The sequence below is a fragment of the Blennius ocellaris genome (assembly GCF_963422515.1).
Source record: "Blennius ocellaris genome assembly, chromosome: 17".
Taxonomy (NCBI): domain Eukaryota; kingdom Metazoa; phylum Chordata; class Actinopteri; order Blenniiformes; family Blenniidae; genus Blennius; species Blennius ocellaris.
In genome coordinates this window covers 22,470,240-22,497,601 of record NC_137666.1, presented here as the reverse complement: position 1 = coordinate 22,497,601, position 27,362 = coordinate 22,470,240, and the positions used below count along the sequence as shown (strand labels likewise).

The window sequence follows — 27,362 nt, the reverse complement described above, 5'->3', positions numbered from 1 at the left end:
GAGCTGCTGCTCGGCTAATATTGTCTTTTTGTGCGATAATGACAGCCTCAGTGTAGCTTCGACATGACGACTTTACTCTTCATCGCGTTCCTGGCTCCATGTCTGGTGAGCGGCGCCATAAAGTCACGACTTGTTCCGGAGGAGAGTCGCGAAGAAAAGCCGGAGTTTGGTAAGAAGCCAATTAGCGGTTTAATGGAAGCTAGCGTTAGCTCTAATGAGCGGTTTAATCGAAGCTAGCGTTAGCTCCAATTAGCGGTTTAATGGAAGCTAGCGTTAGCTCTAATTAGCGGTTTAATCGAAGCTAGAGTTAGCTCCAATTAGCGGTTTAATGGAAGCTAGCGTTAGCTCCAATTAGCGGTTTAATCGAAGCTAGCGTTAGCTCTAAAGCTACTGCCGCCTCTGGAACCAGTGACACTACTTCTTTATTCCGTGTTCTAGAGGCCGACGGGGGGCCGGATGGTGTTGTAACGTGTCAGGTTGAAGGGTTGAAGGATTGTACTGAACTGACTGGTCTCCTGGTCTCCGTGTCTCCCAGAGACCCTCAACTCGCTCCTGTCAGACTACGAGGTTCTGCCGCTGTCAGGCCTCCAGCTGCACTCGGTGAGGAAGAGGGACGTCCACACCCGGTCCCACCTGGAGCGGCTGGTGAGCTTCAGAGCTCTGCACAGGTACGGCTGCACCCCCATCCACTGGTCCATCCACTGGTCCTCCTAGACCAGCACCCCCATCCACTGGTCCTGTCAGGCCAGCACCCCCATCCACTGGTCCTCCTAGACCAGCACCCCCATCCACTGGTCCATCCACTGGTCCTCCTAGACCAGCACCCCCATCCACTGGTCCATCCACTGGTCCTGTCAGACCAGCACGCCCATCCACTGGTCCAGCCACTGGTCCTCCTAGACCTGCACCCCCATCCACTGGTCCATCCACTGGTCCTGTCAGACCAGCACCCCCATCCACTGGTCCATCCACTGGTCCTGTCAGACCAGCACCCCCATCCACTGGTCCATCCACTGGTCCTCCTAGACCAGCACCCCCATCCACTGGTCCATCCACTGGTCCTCCTAGACCAGCACCCCCATCCACTGGTCCATCCACTGGTTCTGTCAGACCAGCACCCCCATCCACTGGTCCTCCTAGACCAGCACCTCCATCCACTGGTCCTGTCAGACCAGCACCCCCATCCACTGGTCCATCCACTGGTCCTCCTAGACCAGCACCCCCATCCACTGGTCCTCTCAGACCAGCACCCCCATCCACTGGTCTTTTTCCAGTCAATGTAACACAGAATTGTCCAGTAACATAAATACAGATGAAGATATTTCAAATAAAGAACAAAGATGGTCAAATGTCAGTAAAACACAAAATGACTCCTGTGGGAACTCTTGCAGCTGCTGCCATGAGGCTTTTGAACAAAGCAGGCGCAGCTTGATGACATCATCAAAATGCAGACTCGTGGTTGGCCCGTAGAATCATAATCAAATTCATATTGTTTCTACGACTTACAGTTGGTTCCGCCCTCAGGTTGTGGATTAGAACACATTGTTGACCAGTTGATGGTCAAAAGTATGAAATTCCACAGATCACAGTTTTTCCTGCCGCTGTGGTGAAAACGTGACTGAAAGTGAGACTCATGACTCAGCAGATCCGTCTTCTTCTTTCAGGACCGGCTTTATGAGGAAGCAACTTCCTCGATGGTCATCCAGTGTATTCTGGTCCACTGACCTCATGGTTTGGTTCAGAATGTTGCTGAACCTCAACCAGACCACAGCCCCGCCCCCCAGACCACAGCCCCGCCCCTCAGACCACAGCCCCGCCCCCCCCCAGACCACAGCCCCGCCCCCCCAGACCACAGCCCCCCCCCCAGGCTAGTCCAGCAGCACCTCTTACCCTGAAGCACCATCACTGCTGAACAGACTCAACCGGGACTGATCAGGCTACACGACCTTCTTCTCTCAGTCCAGTGTTGAATGTTGAAGCTCCCTCGCTAACTGGAGCTTGTCTTTTCCAGATTAGCTTCACTGATTAGTGGTTTTCTTCAGGCAACGCAACCGTTCCGTCCTTTGGGTTCCTGTGGTCCTGGTGTGTTTGGAGACGCTCTGACCGTCACTGTTCAACACAACAAGTCCTGCAGGTTTTATCTGCAGTTGATTTCCCCGAACGTTTACGTGGTTTCCAGTCACCATCAGGATCATTTCTTCCAGTTTATAATAATGACTTCAACAGTTCTTAACCCACTTTCATTAGTTTCAGTAATGGTGTTCATGATTTGACCTTTTCAAACAGACCATGTTTTCTACTTGCTGGTTTTAGAAAGGAGAAGCTGCTCATTGCATCAGTTGGAGTTAAATGACCTGCTGCCAGCGTCCGTTATTATCCAATAGGAGGTTCTTACCTATGAGCCAGGCAGTGTGTATTCACCTTCTGTTCAATTACACTGAGTTTGATCCAGCTGATTGATTGGAAACAAATTGTACTTGGGCCACGTTTACATATACCCGGGTATTTAATATCTGTGCTACTTCTCTGCCTTTGGTCCTTGAATTTACACATAAACGCAGCTTTGACTCGCCACAAACGACGATTCCTGAAAACTCTGGTTGCACAGGAAATGTAGAAAAGCTGTGTGTCTCTGTTTGAACCTCAGGCGGAGATTTATGTCACAATTCATGACGTGGTGCTTTTTCCAGGATTCTGATTGGCTATCATGTTTCATGCTTCTTATTACACTGCCTCTTATTACACTGCCTCTTATTACACTGCCTCTTATTACACTGCCTCTTATTACACTGCCTCTTATTACACTGCCTCTTATTACACTGCCTCTTATCACACTCTCTTATCACACTGCCTCTTATTACACTGCCTCTTATCACACTGCCTCTTATCACACTGCGTCTTATTACACTGCCTCTTATTATACTGCCTCTTATTACACTGCCTCTTATTACACTGCCTCTTATTACACTGCCTCTTATCACACTGCCTCTTATTACACTGCCTCTTATCACACTCTCTTATCACACTCTCTTATCACACTGCCTCTTATTACACTGCCTCTTATTACACTGCCTCTTATCACACTGCCTCTTTTTACACTGCCTCTTTTTACACTGCCTCTTATTAAGCTGCCTCTTATTACACTCTTATCACACTGTCTCTTATCACACTGCCTCTTATTACACTCTTATCACACTGTCTCTTATCACACTGCCTCTTATCACACTGCCTCTTATTACACTCTTATCACACTGTCTCTTATCACACTGCCTCTTATCACACTGCCTCTTATCACACTGCCTCTTATTACACTGCCTCTTATTACACTGCCTCTTATTACACTGCCTCTTTTTACACTGCCTCTTTTTACACTGCCTCTTATTACACTGCCTCTTTTTGCACTGCCTCTTATTACACTGCCTCTTATTACACTGCCTCTTATCACACTGCCTCTTTTTACACTGCCTCTTTTTACACTGCCTCTTATTACACTGCCTCTTTTTGCACTGCCTCTTATCACACTGTCTCTTATTACACTCTCTTATCACACTGCCTCTTATCACACTGCCTCTTATCACACTGCCTCTTATTACACTGCCTCTTATTACACTGCCTCTTATTACACTGCCTCTTATTACACTGCCTCTTATTACACTGCCTCTTTTTACACTGCCTCTTTTTACACTGCCTCTTATTACACTGCCTCTTTTTGCACTGCCTCTTATTACACTGCCTCTTATCACACTCTCTTATCACACTGTCTCTTATTACACTCTCTTATCACACTGCCTCTTATCACACTGCCTCTTATCACACTGCCTCTTATTACACTGCCTCTTATTACACTGCCTCTTATCACACTGCCTCTTATTACACTGCCTCTTATCACACTCTCTTATCACACTGTCTCTTATTACACTCTCTTATCACACTGCCTCTTATCACACTGCCTCTTATCACACTGCCTCTTATCACACTGCCTCTTATCACACTGCCTCTTATTACACTGCCTCTTATTACACTGCCTCTTATCACACTGCCTCTTATTACACTGCCTCTTATTACACTGCCTCTTATTACACTGCCTCTTATTACACTGCCTCTTATCACACTGCCTCTTATTACACTGTCTCTTATTACACTGCCTCTTATTACACTGCCTCTTATCACACTGCCTCTTATTACACTGCCTCTTATCACACTGCCTCTTATCACACTGCCTCTTATTACACTGTCTCTTATTACACTGCCTCTTATCACACTGCCTCTTATTACACTGTCTCTTATTACACTGCCTCTTATTACACTGCCTCTTATTACACTGCCTCTTATCACACTGCCTCTTATTACACTGTCTCTTATTACACTGCCTCTTATCACACTGCCTCTTATTACACTGCCTCTTATTACACTGCCTCTTATCACACTGCCTCTTATTACACTGCCTCTTATTACACTGTCTCTTATTACACTGCCTCTTATCACACTGCCTCTTATTACACTGTCTCTTATTACACTGCCTCTTATTACACTGCCTCTTATTACACTGTCTCTTATTACACTGCCTCTTATTACACTGCCTCTTATCACACTGCCTCTTATTACACTGCCTCTTATTACACTGCCTCTTATCACACTGCCTCTTATTACACTGCCTCTTATTACACTGTCTCTTATTACACTGCCTCTTATCACACTGCCTCTTATTACACTGTCTCTTATTACACTGCCTCTTATTACACTGCCTCTTATTACACTGCCTCTTATCACACTGCCTCTTATTACACTGTCTCTTATTACACTGCCTCTTATCACACTGCCTCTTATTACACTGCCTCTTATTACACTGCCTCTTATTACACTGCCTCTTATTACACTGCCTCTTATCACACGGCCTCTTATTACACTGCCTCTTATTACACTGCCTCTTTTTACACTGCCTCTTATTACACTGCCTCTTATCACACTGCCTCTTATCACACTGCCTCTTATTACACTGCCTCTTATCACACTGCCTCTTATTACACTGCCTCTTATTACATTGCCTCTTATTACACTGCCTCTTATTAAGCTGCCTCTTATTACACTCTTATTACAGTCTCTTATTACACTGCCCCCTACAGGTTCGGCTGCTCAGTGTATTACCAGCTGTTATATGCCGTCTGTGTCAATGAAGTTTGTTTTGTGAACGTCAAGGGGGAAATATCAGTTTCTGTAAAAACCTGGGAACACGTAAAAGTAAAGAAATCAGTGTCATCTCTCAATATATCGCAAAGTTTTCATTAGCATGAACTGAAAGTGTTTTTTTCCTCAGGAACTTCCAGCTGTACTTGACCACGAACACGGACCTGTTCACTGAACACTTCAAGGCGGTGTTTGTGGACCAAGACGGCAGGGAGGAGAACTACGACATGCAGCTTCAGAAGTACTTCAAGGGACACGTTGTTGGTGAGAGGAGGAAGAAGAGGTTCTCCTGATCCTCACGATAAGGCCGGCTCTGATGTTCCTCACTGTGTTCCAGGAGAGGAGAATTCCCGCGTGCAGGCTCATATTGACGGAGACGAGTTTTCTGCTCACATTCTGACTGACGAAGCTGAATTCAACGTGGAGGTGAGAAGCTGTACGGCGGCTGCAAGCAAGACAGATATGATGAAGATGCACTATATTCCTATGCTCTGCTTTCCAAACCAGTGAATTCAGGTGTTCCAGTCACTTTTATGGCCACAGGCGTATAGATAGATAGATAGATAGATAGATAGATAGATACTTTAATGATCTCCAAGAGAAATTCACATATTTCGTATTTCGTATAAAAGCAAACACCTCGGGTTGCAGGCTGTTTCTACAAACGTGCCGCTCAGTGGATTCCAGCTTGGTGCGTGATAGGAGGCAACCTGCTCAATCAGTCCAGCTGGGAATCTTTTCTCACAGTCAGCTGTCAGAACAAAGTGGAGGCGATTAGGAACAACAGCAACTCGGCTGTGAAAAACCACAGAACAGGCCGGTGGTCAGCAACGTCCTGTAGAGTGGACGGCTGCAGACCTCCAGACTTCATCTGAGCTTCAGATTCGCTCAGGAACTGTGCAGAGCTTCATTTATAAGTTAGTCACTGAATGTGAGCTTTGCTGTGTGTGTGGGAGGCCACGGAATAAGAAGTCCGCTTTACTTATTTTTCTGAAAACGTGTGATTAAATCAAGTGAATCACAGTTTATTTTTTCATTATTTCTTCTCTAAAATGGAAAGTATAAACACTAATCCTGGCGTCACACGTGTATACGTTGTTGATGCCCGTCTTTTCATCCACTCAGCCCCTGTGGAGGTTTACCGACGCCCCAACCGACGGCAGCTTGCTGGTTTATCGCTCTGATGAGATCAGGAATCTGAGCCGCATCGCCTCTCCCAAAGTGTGTGGCTACGTCCACGCAGAGATGCAGGCGCTCCTGCCGGCGGAGGCCAGGAGCGAGTCGGGGGGGCAGGAGGGGGCGGACCAGGACCACGGTGAGCTCAGCTGGTCCTTCACCTCGCTGGGAATTCTGCTCCTGTGTGCTTGTGTTTGCATCGATCGCAGCCTTCAGCTTTGTGAAAGAGCAAGTGGAAAACAGTGGGAAGATAGCAAGTGTGTAAGGAGGAGGAGGCTGCAGTGGTGAAACGAAGAAGGTGGGCGTTGGACTGTGCAGCCATCACTTTACTAAAAAGCCTCTCGACTGTGCATCCACAGTGCTGACAAGTAGGTGTTATGTAAAAGCCAGAGCCTTGTGATTCCTTTGTGTTGGGAAGGTAAAGCATGCTGCAGTTCTAATGAGCTGGAGGAGGATGTGAAACACCTTCACTGCTGCCTGTCCAGGGGAGAGAGAGAGAGAGAGAGAGAGAGTCCTCTGGGAGAGGAGTGGAGGTGAAGGTTGGTCTGGGGGAGGCATAGAGATTCATGCAGGCTCACCGCCCAATGAGCTGAGGCTGCATCATCGCCGGTTCATCCTGCAGCCAGAGCCTCACTCCCACACTCCTCAGCGCTGTGATGTAATGCTCCAAACGCTGCCTCTGCTGGCCTGTTCTGCTCCCACTGCCCCACTGGCCAGCCTCCGCAAGTACTACACATATTTCCTTTATTGGTTCTGCGTTTCTCACTTTTGTGTCTTCACATGATGCAATGTGGCGTCACACTCACACCCAGTGTAACTGAATAGACTGCAGCAGGTTCATCCAGGCACCAGCAGCTGCTTGTTGCAGAGATGCTCTATTCTCATCGGCAGCGTCGTCTGGATGCCGTCAAACAGTTTCTTTGTTTTCTTCCACACATTCACTCTCCCTGAAGGATGAATTCAGTTGGTTTTGGAGGGCAGGTTGCTGTGGACGTCGCCTGAATCATTGTAGTGCGATTACTGAAGGATCCTTCATGAAATACTTTTCATTGCATTACATAATGGTGTGTTCCGAATGCCAGCTCACATTCACTCATGCAGGAGTTGTAAACATCCAGCGGTCAGCCATAACTCTGCCCACTGGTGCAGGTGAAGTGAACAACTGTCCTCATCATGGCTCCTGGTGGGGAGACAGAGCAGGAGCATCTGAGCAGCAAGCACAAGAAAAGTGTACAATAGCAAGGATCTGAGTGATGAAATGTCAAAGCATCTTGTAAAGCGCAGCTCTCAGGAGGCCAGTGGTGGAGAAGCAGTGAACTGTGTGAACTGTGTGCTGCAGCTCTAACTGAAAGAAAGCGGCCACGTTGCCGTGGATCACACTTTGTGGCGTATAGGAAATGGAAGGAAGTGGAGGGCTGCACAATATTATGATATACTGCTTATTTGTCAAGGGGAGGTTTATTGTCCCAGAAGGGCAGTTGGAGCAGTAAATCAATGATAAACATTCATACAATAGCAGCATTGACACACCTGTTTACAGCGACCGACGGCCGTCGGAACAAAAGAGTTTCTGTGTCTGTTGGAAAAGTGAAGTCAGCCGACAGGAGCAGGTGAAACTGAGAGCAGACCACCAGTCAGGAGTCCTGACTTTTTCTGGTTTCTTCTCAAAACCTTCAAGGTGCTGAACATATTTTCTACAATTTTTCAGCAAGTCTTTTTCTGCAACCTCCATTCTACTGTTATTTATGGTGTGGGCGAGCCGTACCGAAACACAAGGTGAATAACGAATAATCAGGGTGTTTTTTCTTTGGCTTCCTCGTCACACATAAGACCTGATTCGTTCCTAACATGCACTCAAACCTTTTCACAGCCATCAAGTGATCTACTCTGTATGTAGCAGCAGCAGAATCTAATCAGCTCTCAACCAAACACAAAAAGAAGACATGTTGCTAAATATGAAAACGAGGGCAATTAACAGTGGGACACTGGAGCGTTGCCTGGTTGTTAAACTGTGTGATGTACTTCAGTGCAGCGTCAGCCTTTCTACTAGTTTACCCTGGATTCAAGGTTGTCTGTCTTCCCTTCAGGACGCCACCACAGGGAGAAGAGACGCGCTCACGACCATAAGAAGAACACCTGCCCGCTCCTGCTGGTTGCTGATTATCGTTTCTTCAAGCACATGGGTCGTGGCCAGGAGAGCGTCACGCTCAACTACCTGGTGGGAATTACTACTGACGTGTTCCAGCCTGCTTCAGAGAGGAAACCCTGGGCCACTTCTGTTACAACTGCTTTATTAGGATGTTTCATCTCCACCTCTCAAACTTCTATTTCTTTACAACGAGTTGGTGATCGTAAATGATAATTGCCTTTGTTTGAATGAGCAAAAGTGACTAATGTGTGTGAAACTGTGGACAAAAGTGTTCAGGGACAAACAGATACGGTGATGCGAGTGGAGCCCTGCGTTCACAGCCAGTAAAAAGGGGCGTGTCCTCCTGGGGGGGGGGTCCGGGACGGTGCACTGACGGAAATCTACCACCTCAGCAGGTGGTAGATTTAGATTTAGATTTAGATGCAGCTCCTGGGTGGACCGGTCAGTTCTTTGCGTCCCAGTCCAAGCCGTTTGGTCAGCTGAACCACGTCGACACACAAGCAACGTCTAATCTGTCTCACTTTGTTTTTCTTTCAACCCAGATTGAGCTGATTGATCGAGTGGATGACATTTACAGAAACACCACCTGGGATGATGAATTCAAAGGCTACGGGGTCCAGATCCACCAGGTATGTACGATGCAGCTCCATGCATTACGGTGCGGTGGGACCTTGATTAGTGAACTCATTGACCTGCAGACGAAGTTCCTCTCGGCTCCACCAAGCTTTGTTTCAAACGGTGTCTCTGGCACAGGCGGCCCGAGTTTTGACCAGTCAGAGAACGGCGTTCACAGGAGGAACTGAAAGCTTTTGTGTGCCTCGGGAGGGTCATTTAATTTGTTCCGCTGGCTTTGGGCATGAATGGGGACACTGTTTGTCATACTGTCTGTCCTGGGTTTTCTCACTGAAAAGATATGCATTCATTTAAGCTGCTGAGACTTATTTTCCAATTCTCCTCACCAGAAATGTCAAGAGGGGCTTGGACTGTGTGGCATTTAATCCCACTGAAATAAAAACCCTAGAGTGTTTTATTGACCAACTAAACTGCATCTTATCCAATTAGAAAGATTCAATCTGCAATAAAACAGGTTCAGAGCCAAAGTTAGTCCACTTCTGACAACCCTGTGTATTTGATCACAGCTGAGCAATGATTCTGGACATTAATGTTTTATATTTTAATACAGGTCATATCAAATGGCTTTCATATTATTTCCAGATGAGTTCACACAGTTTTAAATGGAATCTTAACTGAGTGATGAAAAGTTAAGCGTCGTTCTTCCTGTGGTGTTCAGATGATTATCAACAAAGAGCCCACGAAGCCCCCCCCCGGCCACACAGGGGGGGCCTGGGTCCACTACAACATGGAGAACAGCCCCATGAGCGGCAGGGAGGTGTGGGACGTCAAGAAGCTTCTGGAGGTAAGCCTGTGACGGAGACACTCCGTGTGAGACATCGGATCGGGTTTACAACCAAAAAACACTTTTCACCAGCGAATAAATGCGAATCCATTAAACCTGTTGGACTTTAGATAAAGATAACACTGTGTATCATTCCATCAAGATTTCATTTGTTTAGTAAAGCTGCAGTTAATGTTACATCCCAAAATTGTATTATTAAAACTGTATTTAACAAATTGAGCCATTTTACTAGTTTTACTAGTTTCAGCTGCGCAGTCGCGGTATAAACTTTTAAATTTAGCGTTTTATCTCAGTTTTAACAAATGTATCCGTTATGATGGCCAATTTCAGTGACTTAAGATGCTTTTGACATGTAAGCAGTCAAGTCTTTGTTGAAAAACTGCTTTTTTTACAATTTTGTTTATTAGAGTTTTGTACACAGAAAGGAAACGGGATTACAGTACTCATGAATGAAGCATCGTTTTTAATTAAAGAGCCACACTTGCCTCCTAAAAGTTGAAGCTAAGCAATAAAGTCAACACACAAAATCTGATAAAAGTGTTTATTTGCTCATAACGTTGTGACGTATTCAGGAAGCCACTTGTTGGGAGCTCAAGAGCTGCGCCTTGTGGAAACACCGGAGAGAAGTAGATACAAGTAGATAGAAGTTCACTCTGAGTATTTGATGGGCTCTGCAACAATTTGTGTTCAAATAGATGAGCACTTAACTGACTGGTTCTCAACACCATATGGTGTAAAACAGGGACGTTCTGTCCCACATTATTTGCCAAATACATTAATGATTTAGTAAACAAAGTAAAAGAAGCAGATGTGGCATTAATGTGAGACTTGAAACTTGCATTTTGTTATATGCGGACGACGTTGTGTTATTTGGCGAAAATGAATCAGAGCTTCGGAAAACGTTGACTAATGTTTATGCTCGGTGCATCACAATGAGACTGATGATAAATTGTGATACATTTTAGAAAACATACTCATGCATTATCAAACGTTAAATTCAGTTTTGGTACTCCAGTTCTTTCTTTTACTAAAAACTATAAATACCTTACTGTAGATGAACATCTCAGCTTTGACACAGGGATTAAATCAATGTAGGAATCTGCAGGTAGAGCTCTCTGCACCGTTATAGATGAAGTTGAGGCGTGTCGTGATGTAGGTTATACGACCTACACTGAGCTGTACACATCCTGTCTGTCCGGTGCTGGGCTCCGGTGCTGCGCTAAATTAACTCACAGTGAAAAGCTTCAGTGCAGAGTTGTAAGGTATTTTCTAGGTTTACACAAAAACACCCCTAAGCCTGTAGGTGTCCTGACCCTGAGCCACGTCTCCTGTACGGAGGCACTGGTTAGGAACCATGTGAAGTGAGGAATGTCGGTGATGTGGTTCGGTTCTGGACTAGGCTCATCAATACGTCTGACACAAGACTGACCTAATGTCTTTAAATGGGACTTGTCTGGTAGAGACGTCTGGACTGTGAAGATGGAGAACATTTTTGTTGATGCTGATCTCCAGGTTATTTTTAGAAACGCGCTGAGATGTAGTGTTGGACAAATTAAAAAAGTCTACTTTGAACATTCTAAACATAAATGGTTAAATGATGTCTTGTGTAAACCAAAGCTGAGAACATATTTTTTGACAAAAGATCATTTTGGTGCTGAACCCTATGTGACCCTGAACCTGCCCAGAGGTCAAAGGTCAGTGTGCTCAGCTGAGGTTTGGGCCTCTGGAGACGGAGACGGAGAGGAGGAGCCCACATGTTGTTTCGTCAGTTCAATGGTGTTGAACATGAACTGCATCTTGTGTTTTATTCTTTCGATCATCAACTGCAGAGACACTTATTCTCTAAACTGGATGTTGTAAGTGTACATTTGTTTCAACTGTCAGACGAGGAAAGGCTCAAGTGTTTGTTCAAGTCTAATCCATTTGATTTGACTAAGTTTGTGCTAGACGCTGGGCTTCAACGTAAGAAGACTCTTTGTTTCATGTCTTTCTGATTCCTGCCTAATGTTCAGTTTGTGTCTCATGTGGGCACCTCTGGCTGCATGACGCCAAATAAGAAACGAAACTACCATCAACACAGAAACTTCCAAACCAACTTTCAAAACACGTTTGACTTATCAACTGAAGAGGATTTAGCCAGTGAGTCTTACCACATGACTCAAGCTTCCTATTTAATTCCTACATTAAAAAAAAAATTTTTATTGTTGGTTTACAACGACCGCAGCTTGAAGCAGCGGGCAGAAACTTGACTTCTGGCAGCTGAAGTGCAGGGCGGTGTCACTTTCAGTGGAGGAAATATTTCAACATTCTTTCACAACTGTGAGTCTGCATCATCAGACTGGCTGCAACCTTGCAGCTCATTTGGTCGGCGTCATGTGACCACGTCTGGTTTACATGTGATTAGAAGTGAAGTTTCGGCATTTCACGAAAAAGGTGAACCAATCAGTTCTGTACTAGACGTCAAATATTCTGCTCATCTTCTTCAGCAATTCAGCTCCGACATCGCCGACAACGCCTCCACCGTGTGTCTGGCTCACCTCTTCACCTACCAGGACTTTGATGAGGGGACGCTGGGCCTGGCCTACGTGGCCCCCTCCAAGCCCCAGGCCCTGGGGGGCCTCTGCCCAAGACGTGAGCTGTGAACACCGTTACACCAGAGGGACCTTTATTGTTAAAAACGAAAACTAAGTGATGAGGTTTGGTTTGAAGTAGCAGAATGTAGAAAGAAAAGTCACTATGTGGTTCTGCCGTCAGTTTTCTTGCCTCTGAATTGTGATTCTCCACATTGTGGAAACCCTCCGTCCTTGAGTCTGACATTGATCTGGAATGAGGAGGAACCATTCCAACCAACGTTCTTCACATGTTTGTTTGCGTTTGCAGCCTACTACCCGTCTCCCTCCGTGAAGGCCAGTTATCTCAACACGGGTCTGACCAGCACCAAGAACTACGGCAAAACCATCCTCACAAAGGTCTGACTTCACCTTTCACTTTCCACTGAGTCGCTGCTTTAGAATAAAATACCTCCAGAGTGAGATGTTTGACGCTTCTTTCGCTCAGATGAAATGAAGGAGCTGTAACCCCCGAGGAACAACGTAAATAAAGTCTATTTTCACTTCATGTGCTGTTTGAAGTACAACAGATACATCATTTTATCTACCCTTAACCTGCATTTTACTCTTTAACGTGATTCACTTTCTGCCACTCGAAGCTAAATGTGGATTGAAAAACTACATTTGAAATGACATTTTTCACGTTAGAATTAGGGATGAACTGGTCTGGAACAAGTGTCTGGTACGGTAATGCATTATGACGAGTCTGAGCATAATATGAGTAAAACTCGTCAATATCCGTCGTCGTGCTGAAGGAGAATCTTCATTTGGTAGCAGACTGTCTTCCTGCTCTGTGATTGGCCAGTCACACAGACTCCGCCCTCCACACACACTGCAGCAGCTCAGACACACAGAGTGACTGTTGTTCTCTTCAGTCCTCCTCAGGTGTTCTTCAGCTCGCCTCTATGTCGGTTTGTATGATATTTAAAGTTACTTGGTGAACTTGTTTCCTAACCTACAAGTTGGGAAACAAGACGGAGCTGAAAACGACTCGTGTCTCGTCGTCACTGCCTCCACTCTGGTCTGGTTGTTTTTACCGTGTGCTTGCTCTTAGTGTGGCTGCTGGTGTAAAGTCAGGTGGAAACTTTATCGTACTGATCGCGGTGCTTTTGAGAAGAACACAGTGAACAAGGTGACATATTATTTCCTGTTTGTCTCCACTGGATGTTTACATGAACCACCAGGTTCACACGTCATTAAAATATAAACAGTCTTACAGACCACTGACACACATACACACATATAGCTGAACACACAAAGTAGCCTATATTAATGTGTTTATTGTATGTGGCTGTTCATAAAATAAATATATTATAAATATTACAAATTAAGCTTTATATACTGTATATAGTACATACATATAAATATACATATAAAACTTTGAATTCTGAGGCTGTTCTGTAAATAGTTTTCAAATAAACAATAAATAAAACAACTATCTGATCAATCCATGTCAGTTTCAGACTGAAAATAATGTACCGCTTTAAGCCCCACCCAGTTTTGCGTGAAAACGCCCACGTCCGGTTTAGGCCACGCCCACTCCGAGTACAGCTACGGACACAGATCATTTAGATGGTTGAGCAGACACAGATAGTGAACTCACTCACCCTTGCTTAGAATTCTAACGTTTTTCTGAGTCAACGTTCAGCGTGAAGAATTTTACAGCTCAAATCAGGTCAAAGTGGTCGATTCATTACACCAGATTGACTTTTCTTCAAGACTTAACTTAATGTGCATCTCGTAGATCTCCTGTAATAAAATGTCTTGTTTTTGCTCTTCAGCTTACTTTCTTTTATCCTTTGTTTGGTCTTTGTTATATCCAGATCCAAGTTCTTAAACGCTGCAGTACCATCAGCTCACATGTCTTATTTAGTGTGGATTAGATTTCATACAGTTTGATTTGATTTGAAGCTAGAAATTTGAAACTGCCTCAGATGTTTCTCATTCTTTCTCCAGTGGAGTTTGAAAACACGATTTAGTGTTTTGAGCTGAGGCTGTTCAAGGACCTGGTCCCAGTGGTATTTGTCTCAAGACGTGACGGTAAAGGAGCCTGTCGTCCCCAGGAGGCTGACCTGGTGACCACTCACGAGCTGGGCCATAACTTCGGAGCGGAGCACGACCCCGACAACATCCCGTACTGCGCCCCCAGCGACGACCACGGAGGAAAGTTCGTCATGTATCCCATCGCCGTCAGCGGAGACCACGTGAACAACAAGGTGTGTGAACAAATACTAGCTGGTATTTCAACACGCCACTGAAGTAGCGCCGTCACGGCAACGCCCTCGTCTGGGAGAGTCTCGGGAGGCGCAGATACAGCGTGTGATGTGAAGTGTGTTTCTGCAGGAGGCTTGATGGCTGAGTCACAGTCGTTCCTGTGAACTATAATGACAGACGGAGAATGTAATGTTCCTCAACTGCTCACATGACTGCAGCTTCACAGGCAAACAGTGTTTTTACGGCCTGTAACCTTTAAAGGTGAAGAACCAACGCCTCAGTTTGAAGATTTAATATCCAGTTTGACACTAAATCACATTACTTGCTTCAATCCTACAATGTGACGTGTGAACTTTTTCCTCCTGCTTTGTATTTTCATATTTGAGCATCAAGTGTCTCCTGCTCCTGAAATGTGGCCTTCATTTCCTCCCTTCCTCTCAAAGCGCTTCTCAAACTGCAGCAAGATCTCGGTGGGAAAGACGCTTCGTTTCAAGGCCCCGGTGTGCTTCAAGGAGAGGAACAGTAAGGTATGTGGGAACTCCCGGGTGGAGGAGGGGGAGGAGTGTGACCCGGGCCTCCTCCACCTCAATGAAGACCCCTGCTGCACCGCCGACTGCAAGTTCCAACACGGCGCGCAGTGCAGGTATGAGCTCCAGCAGGGAGAAGCTGAGCGTCTAAGCAGGTGTAATTATGGTCTCACTCTGGATGCCTGGACCTCCACAGTGACAGGAACAGCCCGTGCTGCAGGAACTGCATGTTTGAACAGGCAGGGACCAGGTGCCAGGAACCCATCAGTGCAACCTGCAAAGGCATCTCGTCCTGCACAGGTGACGCCCCCTGCTGGTGCGACTCCAGAGAGGCAGCAGTCACCCAACGTCAGGGTGTGCATTCTTCCCTCCTCTGCAGGGAACAGCAGTCGGTGCCCCCCTCCGGAGAACGCCGCTGACGACACGGTGTGTGTGGACAGCGGCCGCTGTCACGGCGGCGAGTGCAACCCGTTCTGTGAGGCCATGCAGAACCTGCAGTCCTGCGCGTGCAACGGTACGGAAGCGCCAGAGTGCAGAGTGCCGCCTTTTCACTTCCTCCTCAGAAAGCAGTGGCACCAGCAACGCCCTCACTGTGACTGTGTGTCAAAGAGGAACTTTTCAACCTGGTTTTTATGAGGAAGCAGCGTCGTCATCAGCGAGGAGTCACTGCAGAGCAGCCAGACTCAATGGGCTTGTTTCCTGTTTAACCACTAATATTAATGTGTTTGCTTTTTATGAGCAAAAAGAAGTGTTAGACTGAAATCTTTGTCTGTTTTGTTCATGTTGTCACCTTCTTTATGCGTCTGGTGTTTCCTGCAGAGACCAAGGACTCATGTAAAGTCTGCTGTCGAGGAAAAGATGGCGCCTGCTCTCCCTTCATCCAGGCCAATGGCAATTTCCTTTTCCTCCGCAAAGGAAAGCCCTGTACCGTGGGCTTCTGTGACGAAGGCGTAAGTCTTATTGCTCTTTAACTTTGTCCTTTCACGACAGCTCTTTCATCGTCTTTGCTTCATGAAAACAGGGGAAGTGCATGAAGCAGGTGCAGGACGTGATCGAGAGACTGTGGGACTTCATCGACAAGCTGGACATTAACACCTTCAGTAACTAAGTGACACACGGTCAAAAGTTTGACAGACTAGTATTCTGTCTCTTTAACTCTGTTTTCGCTCCACCAGGAAAGTTCTTGGCCGATAACATCGTGGGCTCAGTCGTGGTCTTCTCACTCGTCTTCTGGATTCCTCTCAGCATCCTGGTCCACTGTGTGGTAAGAACCTGCACTCACCGTCACGTTTGTGTCCGTTATGTAGGGAGTTGTATTTCAATATAATCCCAACAATCCCACATAAACGGAGAGGAATCAAAATGAAGAGGAAAGACTTTTTTTCACCAGGAAAAAACCTCCAGACTCGGAGGTGCAGGTTTTCTGCTGTGGTGGGTTGAGGGACGGTGAGAGACAAGACGGAGGACAACACAACTTGATGAAGTGGATTTGAGGAGTGGACAGAGAGACTGTAGGACGGTACAGAGAGAGACTGTAGGACGGTACAGAGAGAGACTGTAGGACGGTACAGAGAGAGGTACAGAGAGAGACTGTAGGACGGTACAGAGAGAGGCTGTAGGACGGTACAGAGAGAGACTGTAGGACGGTACAGAGGGAGACTGTAGGACGGTACAGAGGGAGACTGTAGGACGGTACAGAGGGAGACTGTAGGACGGTACAGAGGGAGACTGTAGGACGGTACAGAGAGAGACTGTAGGACGGTACAGAGAGACTGTAGGACGGTACAGAGAGAGACTGTAGGACGGTACAGAGAGAGACTGTAGGACGGTACAGAGAGACTGTAGGACGGTACAGAGGGAGACTGTAGGACGGTACAGAGAGAGGCTGTAGGACGGTACAGAGAGAGACTGTAGGACGGTACAGAGAGAGGCTGTAGGACGGTACAGAGAGAGACTGTAGGACGGTACAGAGGGAGACTGTAGGACGGTACAGAGGGAGACTGTAGGACGGTACAGAGGGAGACTGTAGGACGGTACAGAGGGAGACTGTAGGACGGTACAGAGAGAGACTGTAGGACGGTACAGAGAGACTGTAGGACGGTACAGAGAGAGACTGTAGGACGGTACAGAGAGAGACTGTAGGACGGTACAGAGAGACTGTAGGACGGTACAGAGGGAGACTGTAGGACGGTACAGAGAGAGGCTGTAGGACGGTACAGAGAGAGACTGTAGGACGGTACAGAGAGACTGTAGGACGGTACAGAGAGAGGCTGTAGGACGGTACAGAGAGAGACTGTAGGACGGTACAGAGAGAGACTGTAGGACGGTACAGAGAGACTGTAGGACGGTACAGAGAGAGACTGTAGGACGGTACAGAGAGAGACTGTAGGACGGTACAGAGAGAGGCTGTAGGACGGTACAGAGAGAGACTGTAGGACGGTACAGAGGGAGACTGTAGGACGGTACAGAGGGAGACTGTAGGACGGTACAGAGAGAGACTGTAGGACGGTACAGAGAGACTGTAGGACGGTACAGAGAGAGACTGTAGGACGGTACAGAGAGACTGTAGGACGGTACAGAGAGAGACTGTAGGACGGTACAGAGAGAGGCTGTAGGACGGTACAGAGAGAGACTGTAGGACGGTACAGAGAGAGACTGTAGGACGGTACAGAGAGGAAACACCGTAACAGTTAAGCCAACATTCAATTGTATTCCAGATTTGACAGGAAGTACTAAAGAGAAAGTGTCTGCTGCTGGTACTCTCACTACTTCACAGAGTTACTGCCACACCCTGCAGTTAAAGTAAAACGTCTCGCGTGTCATCAGCTGATTGTATTTGTTGTATTTGTGTTTCAGGACAAGCGACTGGACCAGCAGTACGAGGAAAACACAAAGTGTATTTACTACCCGCCCAGTGTAAGTCGTCCATGTTTCCTGTACGACTGCGCCTTGCAGCCACTAACACACTAACCCAGTCCTTACTGCTTCCTCACATTAACCTCTGTGACGGGACGGCTTCATTACTCACTTTGGATCTCAGTATGTTGTCACACAGTAAAACAATCAAACCCCTCTACAAAAATACCAGTTGGAATAAAAGTAGGATCGACTTGGTGCTTTTTAAACTCCACATCTGTCTGAGTTTGACATGAGATCAAACAATGATAAATACACACTGATAAAGCTGAGACCTTACAAACAAATACCATCTTATTTGATCAGGTTGTCACAGTCCAGATGTGTGAAACTGCTAAAACTGCCATATATATAAAAATGTTTGAAACAAAAATGATGCAGTTGTGGAATCAAAACAGGAGAATAATTTCTGGATGTGATAGCCGCTGTCTGCAGTTTGAATGTAAAGCTGTTCCTACACATCAGCTGGTCCCAGTCAGATGAGCTCTTCAACATCTCGGTGTCAACTGGTGCACATGAGTTGATTGTGTGTGAAGTGTGACGCTGCAGCAGGGAGCCGTCCTCAGTAACGGCCTCTCTGGGTTTCTCTCACGGCCTCGGAACTGCAGCAGATGGTGGAAGTTTGTAGTCGAGCTCCCGCCATAGGTGAGTGTGTGCCGCGGCTCGGTGTTGCGTTGCCATGGCGTCCATGATGCTGCATGGTCAGTGGCCCGTTGGGACGCTCCTGCAGTCTCGTGCCTCCTGAGGTAGTCGCTGATCGCGCCGCTCGCTTGCAGCCCTCGAACTCGCCTTCGTGTGAACGAGGCTCAAAGTGAAGAAGACCCGACATGCTGCAAGCGTGCTCCTCTGCTGCAGATCAGGAATTACCTCCGGAGAGCAAGACTGCATCCTGGGAATATTCAGACAGAGAGGAGCCCACAGGTTGCACTTCTGTTGTCTGTTGTGAAGTCCAGCGCAGTGTGTGTCAGTACTTTTGAGTTTGCATCTGCTGCCGGTGAGAGCAGAGGGCCACGTTTCCCTTTCCTCCCGTCTGCAGTGTCCAGCCGTCCTCCCACTGAGGACACGTTCCTCTGGGACCTTTCTCACCGCAGACATTTTGACTTGTTGGACAGAGGCAGTGGATCATTAATGATGGCTGGACGGCATGCAGGCTGGCCGTGGAGCTCTGAAGCTGAGTGCAGCCATGATTAACAGTTGTTCCTCTGAAACACAATTCAAAATGGCCTCAGCCAGAAAGCCTGTTCACTCATTCAGTAAGAGCTCAGTGTGTCTTAAAGTTACTGAACTCCATAGTGTACACATACACTACTCACAAAAAGTGAAGGATATTTGGCTTTCAGGTGAAGTTTGTGGAAAACGTCAAAAGTTCCCGCTACAGTGACGTCATATCATGGAAGTAGGACATTTAAGTCGAAACACTGGTGATTTCCTCATCTTCAACAATTTATTGAGTTAACAACAGTTAACAACAATGGTGGGTACACCACAACAGTTAACAACAATGGTGGGTACACCACAACAGTTAACAACAATGGTGGGTACACCACAACAGTTAACAACAATGGTGGGTACACCACAACAGTTAACAATGGTGGGTACACCACAACAGTTAACAACAATGGTGGGTACACCACAACAGTTAACGATGGTGGGTACACCACAACAGTTAACAATGGTGGGTACACCACAACAGTTAACAACGATGGTGGGTACACCACAACAGTTAACAATGATGGTGGGTACACCACAACAGTTAACAATGGTGGGTACAGCACAACAGTTAACAATGGTGGGTACACCACAACAGTTAACAACAATGGTGGGTACACCACAACAGTTAACAACGATGGTGGGTACATCACAACAGTTAACAACGATGGTGGGTACACCACAACAGTTAACAACGATGGTGGGTACACCACAACAGTTAACAACGATGGTGGGTACACCACAACAGTTAACAACGATGGTGGGTACACCACAACAGTTAACAACAATGGTGGGTACACCACAACAGTTAACAATGGTGGGTACACCACAACAGTTAACAACAATGGTGGGTACACCACAACAGTTAACAACGATGGTGGGTACACCACAACAGTTAACAATGGTGGGTACACCACAACAGTTAACAACAATGGTGGGTACACCACAACAGTTAACAATGGTGGGTACACCACAACAGTTAACAATGGTGGTGGGTACACCACAACAGTTAACAACGATGGTGGGTACACCACAACAGTTAACAACAATGGTGGGTACACCACAACAGTTAACAACAATGGTGGGTACACCACAACAGTTAACAATGGTGGGTACACCACAACAGTTAACAATGGTGGGTACACCACAACAGTTAACAACAATGGTGGGTACACCACAACAGTTAACAATGGTGGGTACACCACAACAGTTAACAACAATGGTGGGTACACCACAACAGTTAACGATGGTGGGTACACCACAACAGTTAACAATGGTGGGTACACCACAACAGTTAACAATGGTGGGTACACCACAACAGTTAACAACAATGGTGGGTACACCACAAATGTTAACAATGGTGGGTACACCACAACAGTTAACAACAATGGTGGGTACACCACAACAGTTAACGATGGTGGGTACACCACAACAGTTAACAACAATGGTGGGTACACCACAACAGTTAACAACAATGGTGGGTACACCACAACAGTTAACAACAATGGTGGGTACACCACAACAGTTAACAATGGTGGGTACACCACAACAGTTAACAACAATGGTGGGTACACCACAACAGTTAACGATGGTGGGTACACCACAACAGTTAACAATGGTGGGTACACCACAACAGTTAACAACGATGGTGGGTACACCACAACAGTTAACAATGATGGTGGGTACACCACAACAGTTAACAATGGTGGGTACAGCACAACAGTTAACAATGGTGGGTACACCACAACAGTTAACAACAATGGTGGGTACACCACAACAGTTAACAACGATGGTGGGTACATCACAACAGTTAACAACGATGGTGGGTACACCACAACAGTTAACAACGATGGTGGGTACACCACAACAGTTAACAACGATGGTGGGTACACCACAACAGTTAACAACGATGGTGGGTACACCACAACAGTTAACAACAATGGTGGGTACACCACAACAGTTAACAACAATGGTGGGTACACCACAACAGTTAACAATGGTGGGTACACCACAACAGTTAACAACAATGGTGGGTACACCACAACAGTTAACGATGGTGGGTACACCACAACAGTTAACAACGATGGTGGGTACACCACAACAGTTAACAATGGTGGGTACACCACAACAGTTAACAATGGTGGGTACACCACAACAGTTAACAACAATGGTGGGTACACCACAACAGTTAACAATGGTGGGTACACCACAACAGTTAACAATGGTGGTGGGTACACCACAACAGTTAACAACGATGGTGGGTACACCACAACAGTTAACAACGATGGTGGGTACACCACAACAGTTAACAATGGTGGGTACACCACAACAGTTAACAACAATGGTGGGTACACCACAACAGTTAACAACAATGGTGGGTACACCACAACAGTTAACAATGATGGTGGGTACACCACAACAGTTAACAATGGTGGGTACAGCACAACAGTTAACAACAATGGTGGGTACACCACAACAGTTAACAACAATGGTGGGTACACCACAACAGTTAACAACAATGGTGGGTACACCACAACAGTTAACAATGGTGGGTACACCACAACAGTTAACAACAATGGTGGGTACACCACAACAGTTAACGATGGTGGGTACACCACAACAGTTAACAATGGTGGGTACACCACAACAGTTAACAACGATGGTGGGTACACCACAACAGTTAACAATGATGGTGGGTACACCACAACAGTTAACAATGGTGGGTACAGCACAACAGTTAACAATGGTGGGTACACCACAACAGTTAACAACAATGGTGGGTACACCACAACAGTTAACAACGATGGTGGGTACATCACAACAGTTAACAACGATGGTGGGTACACCACAACAGTTAACAACGATGGTGGGTACACCACAACAGTTAACAACGATGGTGGGTACACCACAACAGTTAACAACGATGGTGGGTACACCACAACAGTTAACAACAATGGTGGGTACACCACAACAGTTAACAATGGTGGGTACACCACAACAGTTAACAACAATGGTGGGTACACCACAACAGTTAACAACGATGGTGGGTACACCACAACAGTTAACAATGGTGGGTACACCACAACAGTTAACAACAATGGTGGGTACACCACAACAGTTAACAATGGTGGGTACACCACAACAGTTAACAATGGTGGTGGGTACACCACAACAGTTAACAACGATGGTGGGTACACCACAACAGTTAACAACAATGGTGGGTACACCACAACAGTTAACAACAATGGTGGGTACACCACAACAGTTAACAATGGTGGGTACACCACAACAGTTAACAATGGTGGGTACACCACAACAGTTAACAACAATGGTGGGTACACCACAACAGTTAACAACAATGGTGGGTACACCACAACAGTTAACAACAATGGTGGGTACACCACAACAGTTAACGATGGTGGGTACACCACAACAGTTAACAATGGTGGGTACACCACAACAGTTAACAACAATGGTGGGTACACCACAAATGTTAACAATGGTGGGTACACCACAACAGTTAACAACAATGGTGGGTACACCACAACAGTTAACGATGGTGGGTACACCACAACAGTTAACAACAATGGTGGGTACACCACAACAGTTAACAACAATGGTGGGTACACCACAACAGTTAACAATGGTGGGTACACCACAACAGTTAACAACAATGGTGGGTACACCACAACAGTTAACGATGGTGGGTACACCACAACAGTTAACAATGGTGGGTACACCACAACAGTTAACAACGATGGTGGGTACACCACAACAGTTAACAATGATGGTGGGTACACCACAACAGTTAACAATGGTGGGTACAGCACAACAGTTAACAATGGTGGGTACACCACAACAGTTAACAACAATGGTGGGTACACCACAACAGTTAACAACGATGGTGGGTACATCACAACAGTTAACAACGATGGTGGGTACACCACAACAGTTAACAACGATGGTGGGTACACCACAACAGTTAACAACGATGGTGGGTACACCACAACAGTTAACAACGATGGTGGGTACACCACAACAGTTAACAACAATGGTGGGTACACCACAACAGTTAACAATGGTGGGTACACCACAACAGTTAACAACAATGGTGGGTACACCACAACAGTTAACGATGGTGGGTACACCACAACAGTTAACAACGATGGTGGGTACACCACAACAGTTAACAATGGTGGGTACACCACAACAGTTAACAATGGTGGGTACACCACAACAGTTAACAACAATGGTGGGTACACCACAACAGTTAACAATGGTGGGTACACCACAACAGTTAACAATGGTGGTGGGTACACCACAACAGTTAACAACGATGGTGGGTACACCACAACAGTTAACAACAATGGTGGGTACACCACAACAGTTAACAACAATGGTGGGTACACCACAACAGTTAACAATGGTGGGTACACCACAACAGTTAACAACAATGGTGGGTACACCACAACAGTTAACAATGGTGGGTACACCACAACAGTTAACAACAATGGTGGGTACACCACAACAGTTAACGATGGTGGGTACACCACAACAGTTAACGATGGTGGGTACACCACAACAGTTAACAATGGTGGGTACACCACAACAGTTAACAACAATGGTGGGTACACCACAACAGTTAACAACAATGGTGGGTACACCACAACAGTTAACAATGGTGGTGGGTACACCACAACAGTTAACAACAATGGTGGGTACACCACAACAAAACATGTCAACGTCTCAGTAACTGGCCATGTGCCCTTGAGCATCAATTCCAGCTTGACAACGACGTCTCATGCTGTTCACAAGTCCACTTATTGTCTGAGGCGTCCCACTCTTCCTGGAGGGTAGCCCTCAGGTCATGAGGGTCTGGGGTGCAGAGCCTCTACAGGGCGACTCAGCTGATCCCACAGGTTTTCAATGGGATTCAGGTCTGGAGAAAGTCCAGAGCCCTTGAGGTCCACCAGCCTCCGACAGCCGTTCTGATGACGTGACCTGGAAGAGCTGGAGCGTTGTCCTCCAGGAAGATGGCATTAGGCCTGTGTTGTACATGTCGGGGCACAATCACTGGATCAATGATGTTATTCAGGTAGTACGGGCTTGTCACTGTACCATCCACAACGTGTAGGGCAGTTCTGTACCGACTGGACACACCTGCCCTACACCGTAACACCGTAACACCGCCAAACGCTGGTCTGGTGACAACAGTGGCTGATGCATAGCGCTCTACTGGACGTCTCCAACATCGTCTCCTGGACGTCTCCAACATCGTCTCCAACATCGTCTCCTGGACGTCTCCAACATCGTCTCCTTGACGTCTCCTTGATGTCTCCAACATCGTCTCCTTGACGTCTCCAACATCGTCTCCTTGACGTCTCCAACGTCGTCTCCTGGACGTCTCCAACATCGTCTCCAACACCGTCTCCTTGACGTCTCCAACATCGTCTCCCGGACGTCTCCAACATCGTCTCCAAAATCGTCTCCTGGACGTCTCCAACATCGTCTCCTTGACGTCTCCAACATCGTCTCCTTGACGTCTTCTAAAATCGTCTCCTTGACGTCTCCAACATCGTCTCCAACATCGTCTCCTTGATGTCTCCAACATCGTCTCCTTGACGTCTCCAACATCGTCTCCAACATCGTCTCCAACATCGTCTCCTTGACGTCTCCATCATCGTCTCCTTTACGTCTCCAACATCGTCTCCTTGACGTCTCCAACATCGTCTCCTGGACGTCTCCTTGACGTCTCCTTGATGTCTCCAACATCGTCTCCTTGACGTCTCCAACATCGTCTCCTTGACGTCTCCAACATCATCTCCTGGACGTCTCCAACATCGTTGGCGGCCATCATTTCTGCTCAACGTGAATCGACTTTCATCAGAGAACAGCACTGAGGCCCACTGGACCCTCGTCCAGCGTAAAAGCTCCCTGGTCCACCAAGACCATGACGCCTGGGCCTGGTGGTGTGGTCAGGTACCTTGCAGGTGGTCCATACAGACCATGCTGGTGGTGTGGTCAGGTACCTTGCAGGTGGTCTAGAGCAGACCACGCTGAGGGAACGGTTTCGATGGTCTGACGTGACACTTGGAGCCTCGCACCTTAAACGTGTCCAGAGTCGACTGGCCTTCGTCATCCGGTTTCTCACAATGTAGTGGTCATCAGGGTGGGATGTGGACAAAGGACGTCCACTTCTACACCTTTCTGTGACTCTTCCAGTCTCTGAGTCTCTGTTCAACCTGCTGACCCTCTGTGACCCTCTGAGCTCAGTGGACACTCCGTCTGAGGACGTCCTGTTTGAAGCGTCACAATGCGAGGTACTGTTGGTCCATCGTTAGGTGTGGTCTTGGTCTCATGAGGTCAAAACGTGAACAGCATGATGAGGACGACTGTTAGACACCAGCTCTAATTGAACCAGGACATTTATTGGTCGATTCAAGGATCAAACACCTGTTGTGAATTTTGCCGTTAAGCTCCTTGTTAGGGAACAGCAACTTGTACAAAAAGTATTGAAACATTGAACAGTTGGACATTCTGAAGCTTAGAGGACATTCAGTTCCTCTGTAAAGGTTTGGATGCATTTTCAGCTCGTCCTGAACTTTCACCCAGAAGCCGAATACCCCGAACGTTTTTGTGAGTAGTGTATGTGGAGGGTTTTGATCGTGTGTGTAACTTGTAGAGAAGTGAATCAGAATGGAGTAAAGAGGGAATGATCCCCCCCCCCTCCCCTCCCCCTCCCCCGTCTCACCTCGGTTCTGCCTTCCAGGGTCAGGAAATGCTGAACAACCTCGAATCAGCGTCCGTTCGCATCGTCAAGCCTCGTCCTCCTCCTGCTCCGTCCTCCTCCGCCGGCCGGACCGCGCCCTCCTCCCGCCCCCCCCCCGGAGACCCAGGCCCCGGGCCCTCCTCCTCCTCCTCCCCCCACGGCCAGCAGTACCCCGGCCCCCGGCACGAGCTGCGCCCCCACCCCGGACAGCGGCGGGGGGCTGCGGATGGCCACCATCCAGGAGGACACCAGCAGCGACTGTCACCCGGGAGAGGAGGCGCCGTCGGACGATTCCACAACCGCCGCAGCCTGCTGGTCGGATACGAGGTCCTCCTGCGAGGGTCCGACCCAGCAGAGCCCGGGGGGGGGGGCGCCGGCGCCTGCAGAGGCAGGGCTGCATCGACACTAAAGAGACGGAGTGCTGAGCGGCGCCACCGCAGGTCCCTCATCACATTTTCATTAACAAACGTTCCTGAGACTCGGTAATAATGTCTGAACAGCCGAGTGTGAATCCTGGTTCCACTGCAGAGGTTCGTCAAATGATGGACTTCCTGTTGGTTTAACCAGCGTGTCTGAATGTTTGTCCTCACAGCAGCGGCTGCTAGTTCCTAGAGGACCAAAGGGTTAACGAGTTGAACGACGTCCCACGAAAGGAAACGCGTCTCTGATAATCAGGCGCATCTTCAAGAATCACCAGTGAAATGCGTCTGTATCGAGGCGACTTTAAGCTAAAAGTCTTCAATCTGCACTTCAGTGTTTCTGTCGCCACTGGACAATTGACCTTTTTATGTTTGCACTGTTAATGATTTCCTTTCTACGATCCGCTAACGTGTGATATTTGTGTCGGGGAAACAGTAGTGTGCTCAATATCAGATGTATTTTAACTGCAACTTAAACATTGAAGCGCTTCACTGGTGTTTAATATGAGTTCTGTCTGAACCACGGAGCCTTCAGCCCGTTCCTGTTGGTCACTGCCTTGTACCTTGTCTGTTACCTGCTGCCTCCTTCACGGCTCCACATTGTCAGTGAAGAAGGAAAGAGGAAGATTGTACAGTGAACTTTTATTCTGCAGGATGTGAAGAAGAACTGCAGCGTCGTATCATGTTTGTTTCTTTGTTCTTCCTTTTCAAAGTCTGTTGCTGAAGTTCCTGCAAATAAAGAATCTTTGTGCTTTTCCAGCATTGATGTGGTT

At 47.1% G+C, this 27,362-nt stretch overlaps 1 protein-coding gene across 1 annotated transcript; it reads left to right on the top strand.

The window, feature by feature from the left end:
* On the top strand, positions 1 to 26,662 carry adam17a (ADAM metallopeptidase domain 17a). The gene is given in 21 exon segments (XM_080512533.1): positions 1 to 169; positions 536 to 668; positions 5,315 to 5,448; positions 5,522 to 5,610; positions 6,310 to 6,499; positions 8,448 to 8,578; positions 9,052 to 9,138; positions 9,801 to 9,926; positions 12,413 to 12,557; positions 12,807 to 12,895; positions 14,599 to 14,751; positions 15,193 to 15,392; positions 15,473 to 15,576; positions 15,656 to 15,790; positions 16,096 to 16,226; positions 16,298 to 16,376; positions 16,452 to 16,540; positions 18,133 to 18,192; positions 26,171 to 26,283; positions 26,285 to 26,536; positions 26,538 to 26,662. Coding segments are annotated over 21 exon segments (2,604 nt in total). The 5' UTR covers positions 1 to 63; the 3' UTR covers positions 26,596 to 26,662.
* Positions 26,663 to 27,362: the final 700 nt, after the last annotated feature.